We start from the raw sequence: 17,771 nt of genomic DNA, 5'->3' as shown, positions 1-17,771 counted from the left end.
GAGTAGTGATGCCTGGGCTAGTTGGGGAGACTCAGAGTGCTTTTGTGCAGGGTAGAAAAATTCATGATGAGGCTCTCATAGCGTGTGAAACAGTGCACTGGCTTAAAAGGAGAAAAGAGGAGGCAGCCATAATCAAGTTAGACTTCTAAAAGGCATATGATAGAGTCAAGTGGAGCTTTGTGGATATTGTGCTGGAGAAGATGGGGTTTGGACGCAGGTGGAGGGCGTGGGTTATGGAGTGTGTGACCACAGCTTTGATGTCGGTTTTGATTAATGGATCACCATCTAAACCATTTAAAATGGAAAGGGGCTTGAGACAAGGTGACCCGCTTTCTCCTTTCTTGTTTGTGCTGGTTGTGGATGTACTGCATAGAATGTTTGGTGAGGCGGTCAGGAATGGGCGTATTTCGCCTTTGGTGGTTGGTCGAGACAGTGTGGAGCATTCACACATTCAGTTTGCTGACGACACTATTCTGTTTTGCCCACCAGATGATGAGACTATGCAGAATTACAAGCGGCTGCTGCGATGGTTTGAGTTGATGTCAGGTCTCAGTATCAACTTCGATAAGTCCAGTTTGATTCCAATCAATTGTGAAGAGTGGTGGGTACATCGTATGTGTAGTTTGTGGGGTTGCAAGGAAGGTACCCTCCCTATTAAATACCTCGGAGCCCCCTTAGGAGCTAATCCGAGGTTGGTTAAGACTTGGAACTCTATAATCGATAAGGTGGAAGAGAAACTAAGCCTTTAGAAAGCTAAGGTGTTAAATAAAGCGGGAAAGCTGGTGCTTATAAAATCAGTCTTGAATAGTCTGTCAGTGTATTATCTGGCTTATACAAGATGCCGAAGGCAGTCGCTGAGAAGCTAATTTCCTTACAGAGAAGATTTCTGTGGAGTAAGGAGGATGGGAGATAGGGCATGGCGTTGGTGAAATGGGAGTTGGTGCAGGCCCCTAAGAAATTCAGTGGGCTGGGAGTAGGAGATGCTATGATTCGAATCACCGCACTGTTGTTTAAGTGGTGGTGGCGTTTTTGCTAAGGAAGAGTGCCCATTGTAGAAGAAGGTGGTCTGTTCCTGTAATAATTTGAGGTTGGATGAGTTACTGTCCTCTCAAGTGCTGTCTATTAGAGGAGGCCCATGGAAGGATATTTGCCATATAGAATTTAAGGAGCAATATTTGAGGGATAAGATGGTTACAGGTCTGGCAATGGAGGTTGGAGACGGACGAAGGACCCGGTTTTGGGAGGATGTTTGGTTGCAGTGTGGTTCCTTGAAAGATCGATTCCCTAGGCTCTTCTCTATTTCAAACCAATGTGGTTCGGTTATTGGGGATTGTGGGTTTTGGGATGGGTTAGAGTGAGTTTGGAACTTCCAATGGAGGCGTGAGCTCTTTCGGTGGGAGTTAGACCTTCTGAGTCAGCTACATGAGGCTTTGAGACCTGTGAGGCTAGCGAATAATAGGGAGGATAGAGTTGTGTGGAAATATGATAGACTTCGTATTTTTTCAACTAACTCTTTTGTGCAAGTGCTACAAGAAGGAATGCTATCAGAGGATGTAACTAGTTACAGCTTCACAAAGACCATCTGGAAAGGTTTGGTTCCACCAAGGGTGGAGCTGTTTGCTTGGTTTGTCCTGGTAGGCAGGGTGAATTCCAAAGAATGGCTAAGTCGGCTCGAAATTATTAGCCAGGATGACAAGAGCTGTATTTTATGTAATAAGGATGTTGAGCAGGTCCATCACTTGTTTCTTGGCTGTGATTTTGCTAGGCATGTGTGGAGTGCATGGATATCTATGTTTGGACGGCTCTGGCTTTCCCGGAATTGGTAAAGGACCATTTCCTGAGTTGGACAGATGAGCCGCGAAGAAAAGAAGATCAAAAGCAGCGTTTGAGGTGTTTCTGTGCGATCATTTGATACATTTGGATGGAGCAAAATAGGAGGATATTTCAGAACCAAATGAAAGGCGTAGAAGAGATCATCACAATGACCATCCTTAGCTGCAACGAGTGGAAAGGTGCGCATCTCTAGGGTTGTTGATGGTTATGCCAGAGATGACGTGGGGATTTCGTTTCTTTGATCTAGGAATTTGTTGGGGTTGCCTGTCTGTTTGTTTTGTTTGATACTGTTTGTTCCACTCTAGGGTGTTGAACTCTTTTACCTTAAAAAAAATTATCTTTATTTGTTAGATTTTTAGTTAACATCTATTTTTAAGATAAAAAGATAAATGTTACGATTATCAATTAAATTTTTTATAAAAATATAAAAAATTTTAATTTTTAATATATTTATTAAAACAATTCTTAATTTAACCTCTTTAAATCTTTATCATTATCATGACTTGTGTCAAGCAACAAAGTTTCTTCATGAACGAGGAAAATCCATTAAACTAAATTCAACAATTGCGGGTAGCTAAAGCAAGGAGGAATTTTAGTTGCTTGTTAAACCTCATTATGTTACAGCTAAGCAGAAATCTGAATCTCAATTGCTTGCTAACTATGTTTAGTGAGTCATGGAATATATTCATTGTTAGAGGCAGAACATGTTTTAGCCTTTACATGTCCTACGGAAATTATTTCGTTTGCTTAGTGTTACATAGCAATCGATCCTCTCAAATTTTTTTTAATTATTTGATAAGGTGTGATCTCTCATCTTATATTTTTGAAGTAAAACAAAAAAATATGTAAAAAAAGATATTTAACAAAAAATTATACTTTATCAAATAATTAAAAAAAATTGAAAAGATTCAATTCCATACTTCATGTCATTAGCTACTTAATCATGCCGGCTACTCTTTGTGCATTTATTAATTAGACATCACAAATATAGATTCAAATTCAATTATCAGTAATCTAGTTATAAATTGTCACGTATACGAGTTTTATCTTTGCTAGTTTACTACTTAAGAGGTTATACATTGATCGAACGATGAAATTGATACGAACCAAAGTATGAGCATTTTTCTTGTAGTTTTTTAACGTAATAAATATATGAAAAACTTATATTACATATATACTAGTGCATTATTTAGTAGTAAAGTGTTTATTAATTCACTCTTTTATTTGTTGTATATAAAATCAATAAAAAAATTAGTTGAAATGACAAGTGATCTATAACTTAATTGAAAGGTGTTGGATTTAAGTATTGAAAGTAACAAAAAAATATATATAATAACAAATATTTAAAAATAAAAATTAGACACCAATCCTTCCTACATTCTTATTATATATACAAAATATAAGTATAGATATATTTTTTGAGTGTTGAATATAAGTGTCTTAAAAATACTATTTAAAGATACTTAACAAAGAAATTATTAAAAATACTTTCTTTTTATTTTTTACTTTCTTAATTATTTCTCTTAAAACAGTGTTTAATAAAATTTATATTTTTTAATACAAATTCCCATTTGTAAACCAAGTAAAATTCTCTTGCACAATTACTAGCAATATTTTTAGGAACTAAAAATGAGAATTGCTTAGAATGTAATGCTGCCAAGTGCCAAGTGCCTATGTAATAAATTGAATCACTAGTAGTATTAGCGTATTAACTATTAAGTATTAACACACACAACACAGCGCAAGAATAATATAAGTGTAACGCGAAACTCCCAGAAGAAACGTTTCGTTTCGTTTAGGTCGTTTCGCCATTATAAACCACAATTTTGAGAAACAACAGCACCCAAGCCCAAGGGTCCCATCATCAGCATCATCATCATCTTCTTCATCCCGACACACACCCGAAAAAAAAAAGTCCAATCATTCAAAGTTTCCAAAATCAATTTATTATTAAATCCTGCCCAATGATTCATCAACGTCCATAAATTTCTCTTTAAAGAGAGACAGAGAAAAAGAATTCAATTTTTCTTTTTGACCCGATTTCTTTGCATGCTCATTTCTGGTGCAACCTCATCGATCTCGGGGTTTGAGTAAATCTGAAGAGGGAAGGGTTTTGGGTCGCAGGAAAGGTTCGATTTTTGGGGGGGAAGTGGGAGAAGATGAGTAACCAGAGGAAGAGAAATTTTCAGATAGAAGCTTTCAAGCATAGGGTTGTCATAGATCCGAAATATGCCGACAAGACATGGAAGATTCTCGAACATGCTATTCATGAGATTTACAATCACAACGCCAGTGGTCTCAGCTTTGAAGAGCTTTACAGGTTTTCTCCCCAATTTCTTCCCTTTCCCCTTAAAATAATTTTGGTTTCTTTTTTTATTATTATGTATGCCTTAAATGATTGATGCGTATTATGTAGATAAGGTACTGAGTTCCTCTTGATGATTATATGATTCTAGTTATTATTATTATGTATAAAAGAAAAAAACAAAACTAGAGGAGATTGGGGATTAGGGATGTTGCTCATAGAGGTGTTGTTCATGTTTAGATTAAGGTATTGTCTATTGCCTGTTCACATACTCAGCATTAGGAATGTTTATCAAACGATGATTTACCTTAGAAATAAATTCATTGTTTTTTGTTCTATTTATGCATGTAGTGCTATGATATGCTCTCAAACATTTAGTTGTTGAGGGTGAGCTACATAGATGTTGATATATGTTGTTATTACAATTCACTAATCATGACTTTGGCTGTGCCCTTTTGTCAGTACCTGTAGTTAGACTCGTTGTCTTTGCCCTTTCTTATTTTCTTTTTTTGTAGTTTTGATAGCTCATCAAATGGTAGTTTTGAAAATCCAAGTGATGTCACATGGTGATTAAGCATGGATTCTGTATTGCCTAAGTAGTAACTCTCTTGGGCGTAGTGAAGTGTACAGCATGTTTGTGTATGACAAATATGGGTTGGATTTTTTATCATGTATTGTGGAGGGACTAAAAATATGTTTATATCTTTTTGGTTTTCATAAGGAAAATCGATAGTGCTTTTAATATCACCCTTCTATTTGTGTGTGGATTTAGAAATGCATACAATATGGTGCTTCACAAATTCGGTGAGAAGCTGTATTCAGGACTGGTTGCTACTATGACTGGACATCTAAAAGAAATAGCCAAATCTGTTGAAGCTGCTCAAGGAGGTTCCTTTCTGGAAGAACTGAACAGAAAATGGAATGATCATAATAAGGCATTGCAAATGATTAGAGACATACTTATGTACATGGACAGGACTTATATACCAAGCACCCAGAAGACCCCTGTTCATGAACTCGGCTTGAACCTTTGGAGAGAAATCGTTATTTATTCCAATCAGATCAGGAATCGGTTACTGAACACACTTCTGGAATTAGTACATAGTGAACGTACTGGGGATGTTATTGATAGAGGGATAATGAGAAATATAACAAAGATGCTTGTAGATTTGGGTCCTTCTGTTTATGTGCATGAATTTGAACTGCATTTTCTTCATGTTTCAGCTGAGTTCTACCGGGTAGAATCCCAGAAATTCATTGAGTGTTGCGATTGTGGTGATTATTTGAAGAAAGCCGAGAGGCGTCTGAACGAAGAAATTGATAGAGTGAGCCATTACTTGGATCCCAGGACTGAAAAGAAGATCACTAATGTGGTGGAGAAGGAGATGATTGAAAATCACATGCTTAGATTAATCCATATGGAGAATTCTGGATTGGTACACATGTTTTCTGATGATAAATATGATGATTTGGGTAGAATGTATAATTTGTTCCGTCGTGTTCCCGATGGTCTCTCAAAAATTCGAGAAGTCATGACTGAACACATCAAAGAAACCGGCAAGCAGCTTGTTAATGATCCTGAAAGGTTGAAGGATCCTGTAGAATTCGTGCAGAGGCTCTTAGATGAGAAGGACAAATATGACAAGATTATCAACTTTGCATTTAACAATGACAAATCTTTCCAGAATGCTTTGAATTCCTCCTTTGAATATTTCATTAACTTGAACCCTCGATCTCCAGAGTTTATTTCGCTGTTTGTTGATGATAAACTTCGTAAAGGTCTGAAAGGGGTTAGTGAGGATGATGTAGAGGTTACCCTTGACAAGGTGATGATGCTATTCCGTTACTTGCAAGAAAAGGATGTTTTTGAGAAGTATTACAAACAGCATCTGGCAAAGCGACTTCTGTCAGGAAAAACTGTTTCGGATGATGCAGAGAGAAGTCTCATAGTTAAGCTCAAGACGGAATGTGGTTACCAGTTTACATCCAAATTAGAGGGCATGTTTACAGACATGAAAACCTCCCAGGACACTATGCAGGGCTTCTATGCCAGCCACCCCGAACTTGTTGATGGTCCTACACTTACTGTACAGGTCCTGACAACTGGGTCGTGGCCAACTCAGTCCAGTGTTACATGCAACCTGCCAGCCGAAATGTCTGCCCTTTGTGAGAAGTTTCGATCATATTACCTCGGAACCCACACCGGCCGGAGATTGTCCTGGCAAACTAATATGGGCACTGCAGACTTAAAAGCAACCTTTGGGAAAGGTCAGAAGCACGAGCTAAACGTATCCACTTACCAAATGTGTGTTCTTATGCTTTTTAATAATGCGGACAGACTTAGCTACAAGGAGATTGAGCAAGCGACTGAGATTCCTGCTTCAGATCTTAAGAGATGCCTGCAATCATTGGCTTTAGTTAAAGGAAGAAATGTCCTTAGGAAAGAGCCTATGAGTAAAGATGTTGGGGAGGATGATGCATTCTTTGTTAATGACAAGTTCAGTAGCAAACTATACAAGGTGAAAATAGGAACTGTAGTTGCACAAAAGGAATCGGAGCCCGAGAAACAGGAAACTCGACAGAGAGTGGAGGAGGACCGGAAGCCCCAGATCGAAGCAGCCATAGTGAGGATCATGAAATCTAGGAAGCAACTTGATCATAATAACCTTATAGCCGAGGTCACAAAGCAGTTGCAATCCCGATTTCTTGCGAACCCAACCGAGGTAAAGAAACGGATAGAGTCCCTGATTGAACGGGACTTTTTGGAGAGGGATGAAAATGACAGAAAACTGTATCGGTATCTTGCCTAGAATTGGTGAACTCTTTTGTTTTAGTTTGAGTTACAGTGACCCAGATGTTGTATCTTTAAAAACTAGGTGAGAAACTTGCCCTTTAATAGCTCCATTGATTTTCAATGTATATTGATTTGTTTTTCCCCCTCCAGGTGCTGTTTCTTCATTGTTATCTGCATCACAATTCGGACAAATGTCGTTGGGTGTGAGGAAGTTCTAACATGTTTTTCGGATTAAGTTTTTACTTCTTGTTACTGATAGCATCCAATGAAAGTGGGGAACCATGCCCTATTATAACTAAAATTTTGGATCCAAGTCCAATTTATGTGCTTTAATTTTGTTATATTATCAAAGAATTTGACTTAAATGGCCATCATTCAAATTTGATACCTAAAGCCTTCAATCAGATGGTTTGGTTGTCTGACAATGTTGCAGATGCTGCTCAACAAGATATAGGTCCTGTTTGTCAAGGGAGCCGATTCATGATGTTCTCTTCTTAGTTAGATTCAAGTATTATGAAAGATAATGACTTCTTTGTGCATGGATCACAGTTTTGTTTGTCTGTCGGTCATTATTTGTGTGAAGTGGCACGCTGCTTAGTTCTTAGCCTAAGAATCTTAGGCATCTTGTTATATTATTCTCTTTGCTTTGCTGTTGCTCTTCTATTTTAATTCGAGTTAATAGTCAAAATGGTCTCTAAAAGATACCTCGATCTCTATTTTCGTCCCTGAAAGATAAAATTAATCAAATTCGTCTCCAAAAGATAACCAACTTGATCGCGTTAGTCCTTCCGTCATCTCCTGTGCTGAGGTGGCTAACGCTCGCTGACATGGCCTGTTAACTGCCAGCATGGCACTCGCTTAGTGTACCCTCTTGTTACTGATAAGATAAGTTTATTATATCAATTCAAATCAGTCCCTAAGTCCATGGACCTTAATCCCAAATTCAATCATTGGTTGCCTTGGTACTCTCGTCCCTCTTCCTCAAGATTTTGAGTTTTTGTACAGATTTGGCTCAAATCTAGAATCTATAGATGATGGTGAATATGAATTTGTGGAATTTATATGTGAAAATATGGTGTCACTAGGCGCTTCTAACTTGCAAAGTATTGTTGGAGATAGCAACATACTTCCTTTCTATCTTGAACAGGTAGTTAGTTATTAGTTATAAAATATTGAATTAGATGTTCAGTTGGTTTCTCTTTGACAAATTTGTCATATATTCTTGTTTTTAATCTTAACATCATTCATACATCTGTTTGACTTTAGTTCTTGTGAAACTTGACTGAAAGGATAATTGCATCTTAACAGAATATCCTGGCTTTTTAATACATTTACAAAATTTCATATAATCTTAAGTTGAAAGTGCTTTGAGGTCCAGAGCATAGTTTGGGAGATCTAGTGTGTTTATTTACTCTTGCAATGTTATATGCAGGGGATTGCCAATACCATCGGATGTTTGCAAAGGGAAGGTTGTTTGCTTCGAGGAGAGCATAATCTTCTAGGTGAAGCTTTTCTTGTGATGGCTTCTGTTGCTGGGTAATGATCGGATATAACAGATAATTCTGTCAATATTCCTTTCATTTTGGTGTAAAGTCAGTCAAGATATCAATTAACCTTTTCTTGTTATTCCTTAATTGCACAGGATTCAACAGCAGCAAGAAGTTTTAGCATGGTTATTGGAACCTTTGAGCCAAGAGTGGACACATTCGGAATGGCAGGATAAGTATTTATCTGAACCATATGGCCTGGTTTACTTGTTCTCAGAAGCACAAGTTATGTGGTCAAGTTTTCACAGTGTGACATTCTTTGATAAGGCACTTAACAGGAGTGGAATCAAGAAAGCTAATTGGAATCCTGAAAACAGCTCAACACCGGATTCAACTCCTATAAATCCAATACTTATTAAGTACTTTGTATTAAGCGGTTCATGTTCTTATTTCCCAGCTACTTCGCACTATACACTCTCTTTGGTCTCCATCTGTACGTCAAACTTTACCTGGAGAGATCCAAGCTGCAATGATCATGAGTGACGTTGAAAGGTTCACTACTCTTGGAGAAGGGAACCCCAAGGTTCCAAAGGGTTCATTGGCTAATGTTGACAAGAGTAAGGAAGGATATGCTGAACCTAATGAATCAGATATATGAAATTGGCTAAAAGGAATCAGAGACAGCGGGTAAGCACACATACATATTTACAAGAAAGGAAAAAAACATTTCTTTTCATTAAAATTCATAATTTATGAGGAAAGACTTGAATTGTATTCCCCCTTCATGTGTTGTTCTTGCAATAAGTGTCTAAAAAGACCAAAAGATAAAAATTTCCTGGTGAATAGAAGAAAGTTCTATATCTGAGAGACTATGACGTCTTTCTTTTGAGGAAGTTTTTGAATTGCTTCAATGGTTGAATTTGGCATTAGGGTTCATAGATTTAGGGAGTGATTTGAATTGATCTAATAAACTTATCTTATCACCAAGAGGGTACAGTTAGCGAGTGTCACGCTGGCAGTTAACAGGCCATGTCAGTGAGCATTGGCCACCTTAGCACAGAAGATAACGGAAGGACTAACGCGATCAGGTTGATTATGTTTTGGTGACGAATTTGATTAATTTTATCTTTTGGGAACGAGAATGGAGATCGAGATATTTTTTAAGGACAATTTTGACTATTAATTCTTTTTAATTCTTTGGTAGAGAGAGAAATTCTTAATTATTCCATGGTATTAAAATGTGTCTTTTTTTCTGGCTTGTGAGGTATAAAATGTGTCTATCATGGGTAGTCGGGTAAAGATAATATTCTCAATATGTTTTTTTTTTTTTCTTTTGTGTGAATAATATTCTCTATTTTTTTTTTTTTGGTAAAATATTCTCAATATTACTAGCATGGTAGCACCCTTTTTGTGTTTTTTTTTTTTTGGTTTACAAGGGGGCTTAGAGCCCAAAAAAACAAAAACTAAAACTTTAAATTGGAGACTATACGGGGTAATAAAACCCCTCTACTATACGATAGCACCCTTTTTGTATTGAATCTTGAATGGTTGTTGATTTTGTTATATAGATCATTGAATTATTGGATACCAGTTACAAGAAATCTGGGCCTTACGTTCTACTGTAGCCCACTAATTGAATTGAGTCAGTTGCCTCTCAACAAATTTTTATTGTGGGCCAAAATACTAACAAGATATCGTCAAACAGAAAAGTATGTGTTGTCGTCGGCTAATGTAAACTAATTTGAACAAACATAGGTCCAGAAGTGTATGTATTGAATTTGGTTGCTGTTTCGTCCTGGCACTGGGGTGGCCGAGCTTTAGCGACTCCGAGCAGGCGCCTGTCGGAGAGGAAGAGCTATACGTCGGCCTGGATCGAACACCGCGGTGGGAATACCTGCAAAAGATACTCCGACGTTCAAGTTAGTGATGATCTTTAGTGAATTAGTTAAGTAAAGAATAGAAGGCTGAGAATGGAACCTGAACCTTAGCCGAGGATATTAGCTCGGCTTTATAGGAGTTGTTTTATCCGTTTTATTGGGGATAAGTCCTAGTTTGTAGGTTGGTCATAATATTCTGTTTTGGTGATTATGTTTGCTGAGCACGTTTCTTATTTTCAACTAGGTGAGGCCGTTCCTGTCTGCTTTCGTGCCGAGCTTATCGGGCGGCTGGCGTGAGGCCGATATTATCTGCTCACGTGCCGAACTTTTCGGGCGGCCGAGGATAAGGGTGACGTATCATAGCCCCCCAAGCTTGCCTTGGTTTGGACAGGACTAAGGCGAGCTTTCGAACCAGGAATACCGCAATCCTCGGTCGCTGAGTTTGTTACTGTATGTACTCCTTGCAGCCCCCAAGCTCGGCTTGGTTCTGTGCAGAATTCAAAACGTTTTGGGTGGCTTCGTTCTGCGCGCCATTATGACATGATTGATGTGAAACTATCCCCTTTTTTTAGGCACCCATATCCATTGGATTTTGTAGTGGGTTTAATGCTTCTCTTTTTTAACAATATGGATTAAATGCTGTGGTATTGTAACCGTTTGTGTTTTAGGGGAGTTATCTGTAGTTTCATTTCTCCTTTCCTTCATACTGCTCTGTTTCAAAAAAAAAGTTTGTGTCTTCTTCCTGAATGAGAATGAGTAAGAAAGGTCAGTGTTAACTCCTCTTCTATTTTTCCTTTTTGCTTTTCTGTCTTTCTGTTTTGTTCTTCGTGATGGAGAACTGTAATGTGGGTGACCTATATGGTTGGGTGGATGTTAGGGTGAAAGAGTATGTCTCCCAGTTTGATGATGAGGAATCCGTGAGGTTGTTGGGTTCGAATTTCTGGATCAGGGAGGGTAGTAATGTTAGGATAGAGTTATTACCTTGTGATAGAGGTGACCGAGTGTGCAACCGACTGGACGATTGGTCTTTCTTTTTCATGTATAGTTGTCTGTTTACTGAGTTGGGTGTGAGACTTCCCTTTACCGAATTCGAGTGTGGAGTGTTGTATTGGTTAAATTATGCCCCAACCCAGCTTCACCCTAACTCCTGGGGTTTTGTCTGAGCATTCAAAATTTTGATGGAACTGTTGGAGCGTCCGCCTTCTTTGAGGCTGTTTTTCTCTTTATTTCAAGCAAAAGGGGTGAATAGGGGCTTGTGGGTAAACCTTAGTAGCTATCCCCGTCGTGCTGTTTTTGGTCTATATAAGTCTTCGTTTAAGGACTTTAAATCCATGTTTGTAAGGGTTAGGAGTGTACCCGAGGATTTTCCGTTTTATTTGAACGAGCATTTAGTTGAGAGATTTCCTTTATTTTGGTGTGCCGAGCCGTATCAAGCATTGGATGTAGATGATAGGCTTCCTGACGATGATATCGTGATGGATTTTTTGTTTAAGCCCTTGGGTCCGAAAGGTTTGTTGTCAGTTGCCGAGATGTTGAAATGGGATACTGATAGGCAGGCTGTATATGATCACATAGATAATTTGTTTTACTATGTTTGTTTCCCATTTCTGTTTTGATCTATCATTCCTGATTTGGTTATTTGTGATTTGTAGCCGAGAAAGCTCCTGCCATCACCACTATAGGTTTGAATTCTTTCTTCAATCAACGCAAGAAAGGTGAGAAAGAGGTTTCATCTAATGTTGGGAAAGGTCCTGCTGCTTTGGTTCAATATGGCCCTGGGCAGAAGCATAAGAGGAAGAGAGGGCAAGGTCAAGGTAGCTTTGTCGAGGTCTTAGAAGGTAAGGGGGAGTCGTCTATGATTCTGCAGATGGTTGAGTCTGCATATGAATCACAGAAAAGGCTCCATAGGTATGATGAGAACGAGCATGCTAGAGGAGAAAAGGCTCCATGGGTATGATTCTCGTGTAGAGGAGTTGTCTGGTATCATCCAGGAGAAAGACAACAAGATTGCCGAGCTCTCTTCTTCTGTGAAAAAGAAAGAGATGGAATTGGCTGATGAGAGGAAGCTGCACAAGACATCGTTTGAAAGGTTGAAGGTTATGGGGTCCGAGAATGATCAACTTTCTGCTCGGATCAAAGAATTGGAAGCTGGGATCTATGAGGCTTTTGCTCAAGGTTTTGATTACGCTGTTTCTCAGGTCAAGGTGTTATTCCCGGAAGCTGATCCTTCGAGGCTTGACGTCATGAAGGTGGTCGTAAATGGTCAGCTAGTGGTGATAAGGCAAATTAGGCCTTTAGTTTATGCTTCTGTTTTGTAAGCTTTGTATATGGTACTTTTGTTTTTTTTTTTGTTAGACTTGACTTGTTTGGTAATTCCGAGTGTTATTTTCGGTTGTGATCTTTTGATTTCCGAGTATATAGCTTGGTTTTTATGATGACTGATTAGCCTTTTATAAGATATGATATTTTGGCAAAGTTATACTCATAGTAATATGTTATGTTGCGATAGCGATTACGTGTATGTATTGAAGATGGCTGTCTGTTGCCATTTTTTAGATGATTAGACTATCAATAACGAGAGCGGTAGCTCTGATATAGGAGGTACGGCGGAGTGAGCCCTTAGGCTTCGTTTAGACAATTTGATTTTGTTGTTTGTTTGTATTTCTCCGAGTAATATGCTCGGCATGCGTATTTTGGTTTCCGAGTATGAAGCTCGGATTTTTTTGAATGTTTATTGAGTGAAATATATGCTAACTGCCAAAATAAAATATGTTTTGCTTGCAATGTAAATTACATTGGTATGATGATTTGTGGCGTCTGACCTCGTTAAAATCCTCTCCGAGTAAAACCCATGTGTTTTGGGAAAAAACCTTCAAAGGGGAAAAAGAGTACCATCATTCGCGTATTTACAGCATGTGTCATGATTGGTATTCCCTTAGTGAGGAGACATTCCATGTTCCTGGAAGTTGATCTCCTTTAAGGGTTTCTAGCTTGTAAGCCCTTTTTCCGAGATTCTGGAGAACTCGGAAAGGTCCTTTCCAATTTGCTGCTAATTTGCCATGTGTTGGAGGTTTCCGAGCTTCTTCTATTCGTCTGAGTACGAGGTCTCCTTTATTGAAGGACTTATGAACTACCCTTTTGTTGTGTCTTCGCTCTATGAACTACTTCCTGGCTCGTTGCTTTATGGCTGAGATGTCTCTTTCTTCTTCCACAAGATCAAGCTCGGCTGCTCGAGCTTGCAAGTTGTTCGATTGATTATAAAGTTCGGCCCTTAACGTTGGGACGCTGACCTCTACTGGGATTAGTGCTTGTGTACCATATACCAACTTGAAAGGAGTTTCTCCTGTAGCAGATTGAATGGTGGTATTGTAGCTCCATAGGATTTCTGGAATGAGGTCGGCCCACTCTCCTTTAGCCTCGCCGAGCTTTTTCTTTAATCCCTGCAAGATAATTCTGTTAGCTGATTCAACTTGCCCGTTGGTTTGCGGGTGCTCGACTGAGCTGAAATGATGTTTAATGTTAAAATTTGTTAGAAAGGCAGCGAGTTTATGGTCTGTAAATTGTCTCCCGTTATCCGAGATTATCTCTCTTGGGATACCGTATCTACATATAATGTTTTTCCATAAGAAAGATCGCACTTTTTCTGCCGTTATATGTGCTAGTGGTTGTGCTTCTATCCACTTAGAGAAATAGTATATTGATACTAAAAGGAACTTTACCTGGCCTGGCGCTTTCGGAAAAGGTCCGAGGATATCCAATCCCCACCTATCGAAAGGCCAGCTTACCTCTATGGTGTGGAGCTCCTCGGCCGGGGTCTCTGAGAGGGTGGCGTGCTTTTGACAATTATCACATGCCTTGACTTTCGTAATACAGTCTCTTTTTATCGTCAGCCAATAGTATCCTGTTCGCAATATCTTTGCAGCCAATGCTCGGCCGCCGATGTGGTTTTCACAAACCCCTTCGTGTGTTTCTGCCATAACATCTTCGGCTTCCTCATAGCTGATGCATTTGAGGAGTGGTTGGGAGTGTCCTCGCCTGTACAGGGTATTTTCGAGTACTGTATAGAAACTTGCTTTCCTTCGGAAGAGCGGCAAGTTCGGCTCCTCGTTTGGCACGGCACCTGTGTTGATGTAATTGAGAAAAGGTGTTCTCCAATCTGGTACCTGCATGATGCTTAAGATTGTGTCCTGCTCAAATCTCGGCTTGTTGAGTGTTAGTTGGGACAGGGCCGGTGTGTTTTCCGCCTGCCTTGTTGTGGCTAACTTGGATAACACATCGGCTCTGGTGTTTTATTCTCGGTTTACATGAATAATATCAAATTACTGAACTTTGAGATGAGATCCTTTGTTATGAGCCAATATTTCTCTAACAAAGGATCTTTTACCTGGTACTCGCCCTTGATTTGATGTACTACAAGTGATGAGTCGCAGTAGACTATTATCTAAGGTATCCTAAGTTGCTGGGCGAGCTTCAATCCTGCTAGCAAAGCTTCATATTCCGCTTGGTTGTTACTTGCATTGAAGCGGAATAGTAGTGATTGTTCGGCTATCACTTTCTCTCCCTCTTTTAGCAGTACCCCAGCTCTGCTTCCTTCTCTGTTTGATGCTCCATCCACGTGTATACTCCAATTGGTTGCTGTATGTTGTGTCTCATTAGTCATTTCTGACACGAAGTCGGCAAGTACTTGTGATTTCAGAGTCTTTCTCGACTCGTACTAAATGTCGAACTCGGATAGTTCAATTGACTACTTTATTAGTCGTCCGGCGAGCTCGGGTCTGGTTAATATCTGCCTTAATGGTTGGTCTGTTCGTACTATGATTGTATGACTTTGAAAGTAATGTCGCAGCCTTCTTGCTGTGGTGACTAGTGCCAGCGCTAGCTGCTCTATCTTCGGATATCTTGTTTCTGTTGGTTGCAGTACCTTACTAATGAAGTATACTGGGTTTTGCTTTTTTCCTGTTTTGATCACTAGGACCGAGCTTATAGCATTGTTAGATACTGATAAATACAAATACAACGGCTTACCTGCCTCTGGTCTTTGGAGTACTGGAGGTGATGTTAAGAGCTGTTTGAGTTCTATAAAGGAGTTTTCACATTCCTCCGTCCATGAAAATTTCTTGCCCTTAGAGAATGTCTGGAAGAAATGGTAAGATCGGTTTGCCACTGCGGGTAGGAAACGTGATAGGGCGGCTATTCTCCCTGCAAATTGTTGGACTTCTTTTACTGTCTTTGGGCTTGTCATGGTCAGCACTGCATTGTATTTCTCTGGGTTGGCTTCTATACCTCGTGAGGTTAATATGAAGCCAAGAAATTTCACTCCTTGGACTCCAAAAGCACATTTGTCCGGGTTGAGTCTCATGTCATATGCTCGGAGTTGATTGAAAACTTCTACCAAGTCATCACAATGTGACCCTTGCACATGCGTTTTTGCTACCATGTCATCCAGATAGACTTCCATATTCCGACCTTGTAACAAAAGTTTCCATGCTCTGTTATAAAAGTTGTTTTGCTTTGGTCTTCTGGGTGCATCAAAATCTGAGTTTTTCCTTACCATTACCACGTTTGATAGCCATGTGGTGAAGCAGATTTCTCTGATGAAACTTGCATTGAGGAGCTTCTTGGTCTCTTCAAGTGCTGCTTGTTTTTTCTCTTCTCCGAGATTTCTTTTCTTCTGTGCCACTGGTCGGACTGTTTTGTCGATTGCTAATTTGTGGCAGATGACTTCTGGGCTTATTCCCGGCATGTCGTCTGGTGTCCATGCGAATAGGTCGGCGTTCTGGCGCAGTATGTGTATGAGTCTTGCTCGTTCTTTTCCTTCTAGTGCTTCTCCGATGTATGTGTATTTCTTTTCATCTGCTGTTAATGTTAATTAGTGAAGGTTGTCCATTGGCTGAGGTCTTTCGCTGAGGTCTTCTCTCGGGTCGAGATCAGCTAACATTGTGGCTTCGGTCGAGTTATGTATGGCTTGGACTTGGGGCCGAGCTATCTCCCTCGTATGGGCTTGCTTTAGACATGCATTATAGCACTGCCGAGCTTCTTGGTGATCAGCGTATACTGTAGCTATCTTGTTTTTCTGCACTGGAAACTTGACACACAGGTGTAATGTGGATACTACCGCTTTGAATATATTCAAGGCGGGTCTCCCAATTATGATATTATAAGGGCTATAGCAGTCTACTATTAGGTACTGAATATCAATGGACTTCGAGATAGGGATCTCTCCCATTGTGGTCCTCAGCCATATATGTCCCATGATGGGGACCCTTTCTCCGGAGAACCCAATTAGCTCTACCGAGGAAGGCTGTATTAGTTTTTCTGATAATTTCATCTTTTTAAAGGTAGAATAAAACAAAACATCAGCACTACTACCTGGGTCCAGTAGTGTTTTTCTTACCAACAGCTCTCCAACCTGTATGGAGATTACTACTGGGTCATCGAGGTTAGGGCTTGCCGATCTGAAGTCTGAATGATTGAAGGATATCGTGACATCTGGGTCTTCCTTCTTCTTTGGCTGCAGTGTTCCTTTGATTGCCAGCATCGCCCTATAGCTTCGTTTTCTGGCCGAGCTTGTTTCACCTCCGCCTGCGTATCCTCCTGATATGTGGCTGATGATGCCACTTGGTGGATCAGGAGTTGTTTGTTCTTTTTTTTCTGTCACTGCTTATTTGTACTCGTTCCTGTCCGAGTTTGTCCCTCTGGCTTTCCGGCCTTCGACATATTTGTCTAAGAGCCCTTGGCGTGCCAGTCTTTCGAGCAGGTCTTTTGCAACGATGCAGTCGTCCGTAGTATGGCCGAACTTCTGGTGGAAGGCGCAATGCTTGCTTCTGTCTACGAACCTTTGGTCTTGGTAGTTCCCTGCTCGAGCTGGCGGCTTCACAATTTTGGCATTCAGAATTTCTTTGATGATGTTTTCTCTCTTGGTATTGAATCTGGTATATGTGTTGTATTTTGGTGTAAGCTTGAAGGGCCTCTTTGTATCCTTGTTGCCTGGTGATCTGAAAGCCTTTTTCTCATCCCTCCGCTGAGGTTGTCTATCCGGCTTTTGGGCCTCATGGAGTTCTTCAATCTCCATTTGACCTGCAGCCCTTTCTCGGAACTCCTCTAGTGTTTTTGGTTTTGTTATCGCAATGGTTTCCCGGAATTTGCCTGGTCGGAGGCCGGCCTTGAGGGCATGCAGGTGGACCGCCGGATCCAAGTCTTGGATCTCCATAGTAGCCTCGGAAAACCTGGTCATGTAGTTCTTTAAACTCTCGTGTTGGCCTTGCTTGATTGTGCCTAGGTAGTCTGATCCATGGACATAAATTCTCGATGCAGCGAAATAGTCAATAAAGGATCTCGCCAGTTCCTCAAAGGAGGAAGTTGAACCTGCAGACAGTTTAGAAAACCACAGTAATGCAGCACCATCAAGATAAGTAGGAAAAGCCCGGCAAAGCACGGGCTCATTGTTAGCGCCGTTAAAAAACATCATGGATTGA

At 39.9% G+C, this 17,771-nt stretch overlaps 2 protein-coding genes across 4 annotated transcripts; one reads left to right on the top strand and one right to left on the bottom strand.

The window, feature by feature from the left end:
• The first annotated feature begins 3,562 nt into the window (after positions 1-3,562).
• On the top strand, positions 3,563-9,312 carry LOC112734075 (cullin-3A). 3 transcript variants are annotated; one of them, XR_003813216.2, is made up of 4 exons: positions 3,563-4,153; positions 4,911-7,014; positions 8,365-8,468; positions 8,575-9,312. XR_003813216.2 is itself a non-coding variant. In XM_025783265.3 (2 exons), the coding sequence occupies exons 1-2, from the start codon at positions 3,993-3,995 to the stop codon at positions 6,946-6,948; spliced, it is 2,199 nt and encodes a 732-aa protein (XP_025639050.1). In that variant the 5' UTR covers positions 3,563-3,992; the 3' UTR covers positions 6,949-7,233. The 3 variants fall into 3 exon arrangements, 1 of the variants encoding a protein (XP_025639050.1); XR_003168325.3 differs by lacking the exons at positions 8,365-8,468; positions 8,575-9,312 and adding an exon at positions 7,083-7,233; XM_025783265.3 differs by lacking the exons at positions 8,365-8,468; positions 8,575-9,312 and having other exon boundaries at positions 4,911-7,233.
• A 6,853-nt stretch (positions 9,313-16,165) lies between these two features.
• On the bottom strand, positions 16,166-16,834 carry LOC140183637 (uncharacterized). The gene has a single exon (XM_072232100.1). It carries the CDS (start codon positions 16,832-16,834, stop codon positions 16,166-16,168), a length of 669 nt encoding a protein of 222 aa, XP_072088201.1.
• Positions 16,835-17,771: the final 937 nt, after the last annotated feature.

The sequence above is a fragment of the Arachis hypogaea genome, chromosome 3 (assembly GCF_003086295.3).
Source record: "Arachis hypogaea cultivar Tifrunner chromosome 3, arahy.Tifrunner.gnm2.J5K5, whole genome shotgun sequence".
In the NCBI taxonomy this organism is placed as follows: domain Eukaryota; kingdom Viridiplantae; phylum Streptophyta; class Magnoliopsida; order Fabales; family Fabaceae; genus Arachis; species Arachis hypogaea.
Note: the sequence above shows the minus strand (reverse complement) of the source record. Positions and strands in the feature narration are given on the sequence as shown.

Coding starts and splice junctions, on each gene's coding strand:
- LOC140183637 (XM_072232100.1), bottom strand. CDS start 16,834: ATGCTGGCAATCAAAGGAACACTGCAGCCAAAGAAGAAGGAAGACCCA.
- LOC112734075 (XM_025783265.3), top strand. CDS start 3,993: ATGAGTAACCAGAGGAAGAGAAATTTTCAGATAGAAGCTTTCAAGCAT. Junction 4,154..4,910: donor AGCTTTGAAGAGCTTTACAG/GTTTTCTCCCCA, acceptor GTGTGGATTTAG/AAATGCATACAATATGGTGC.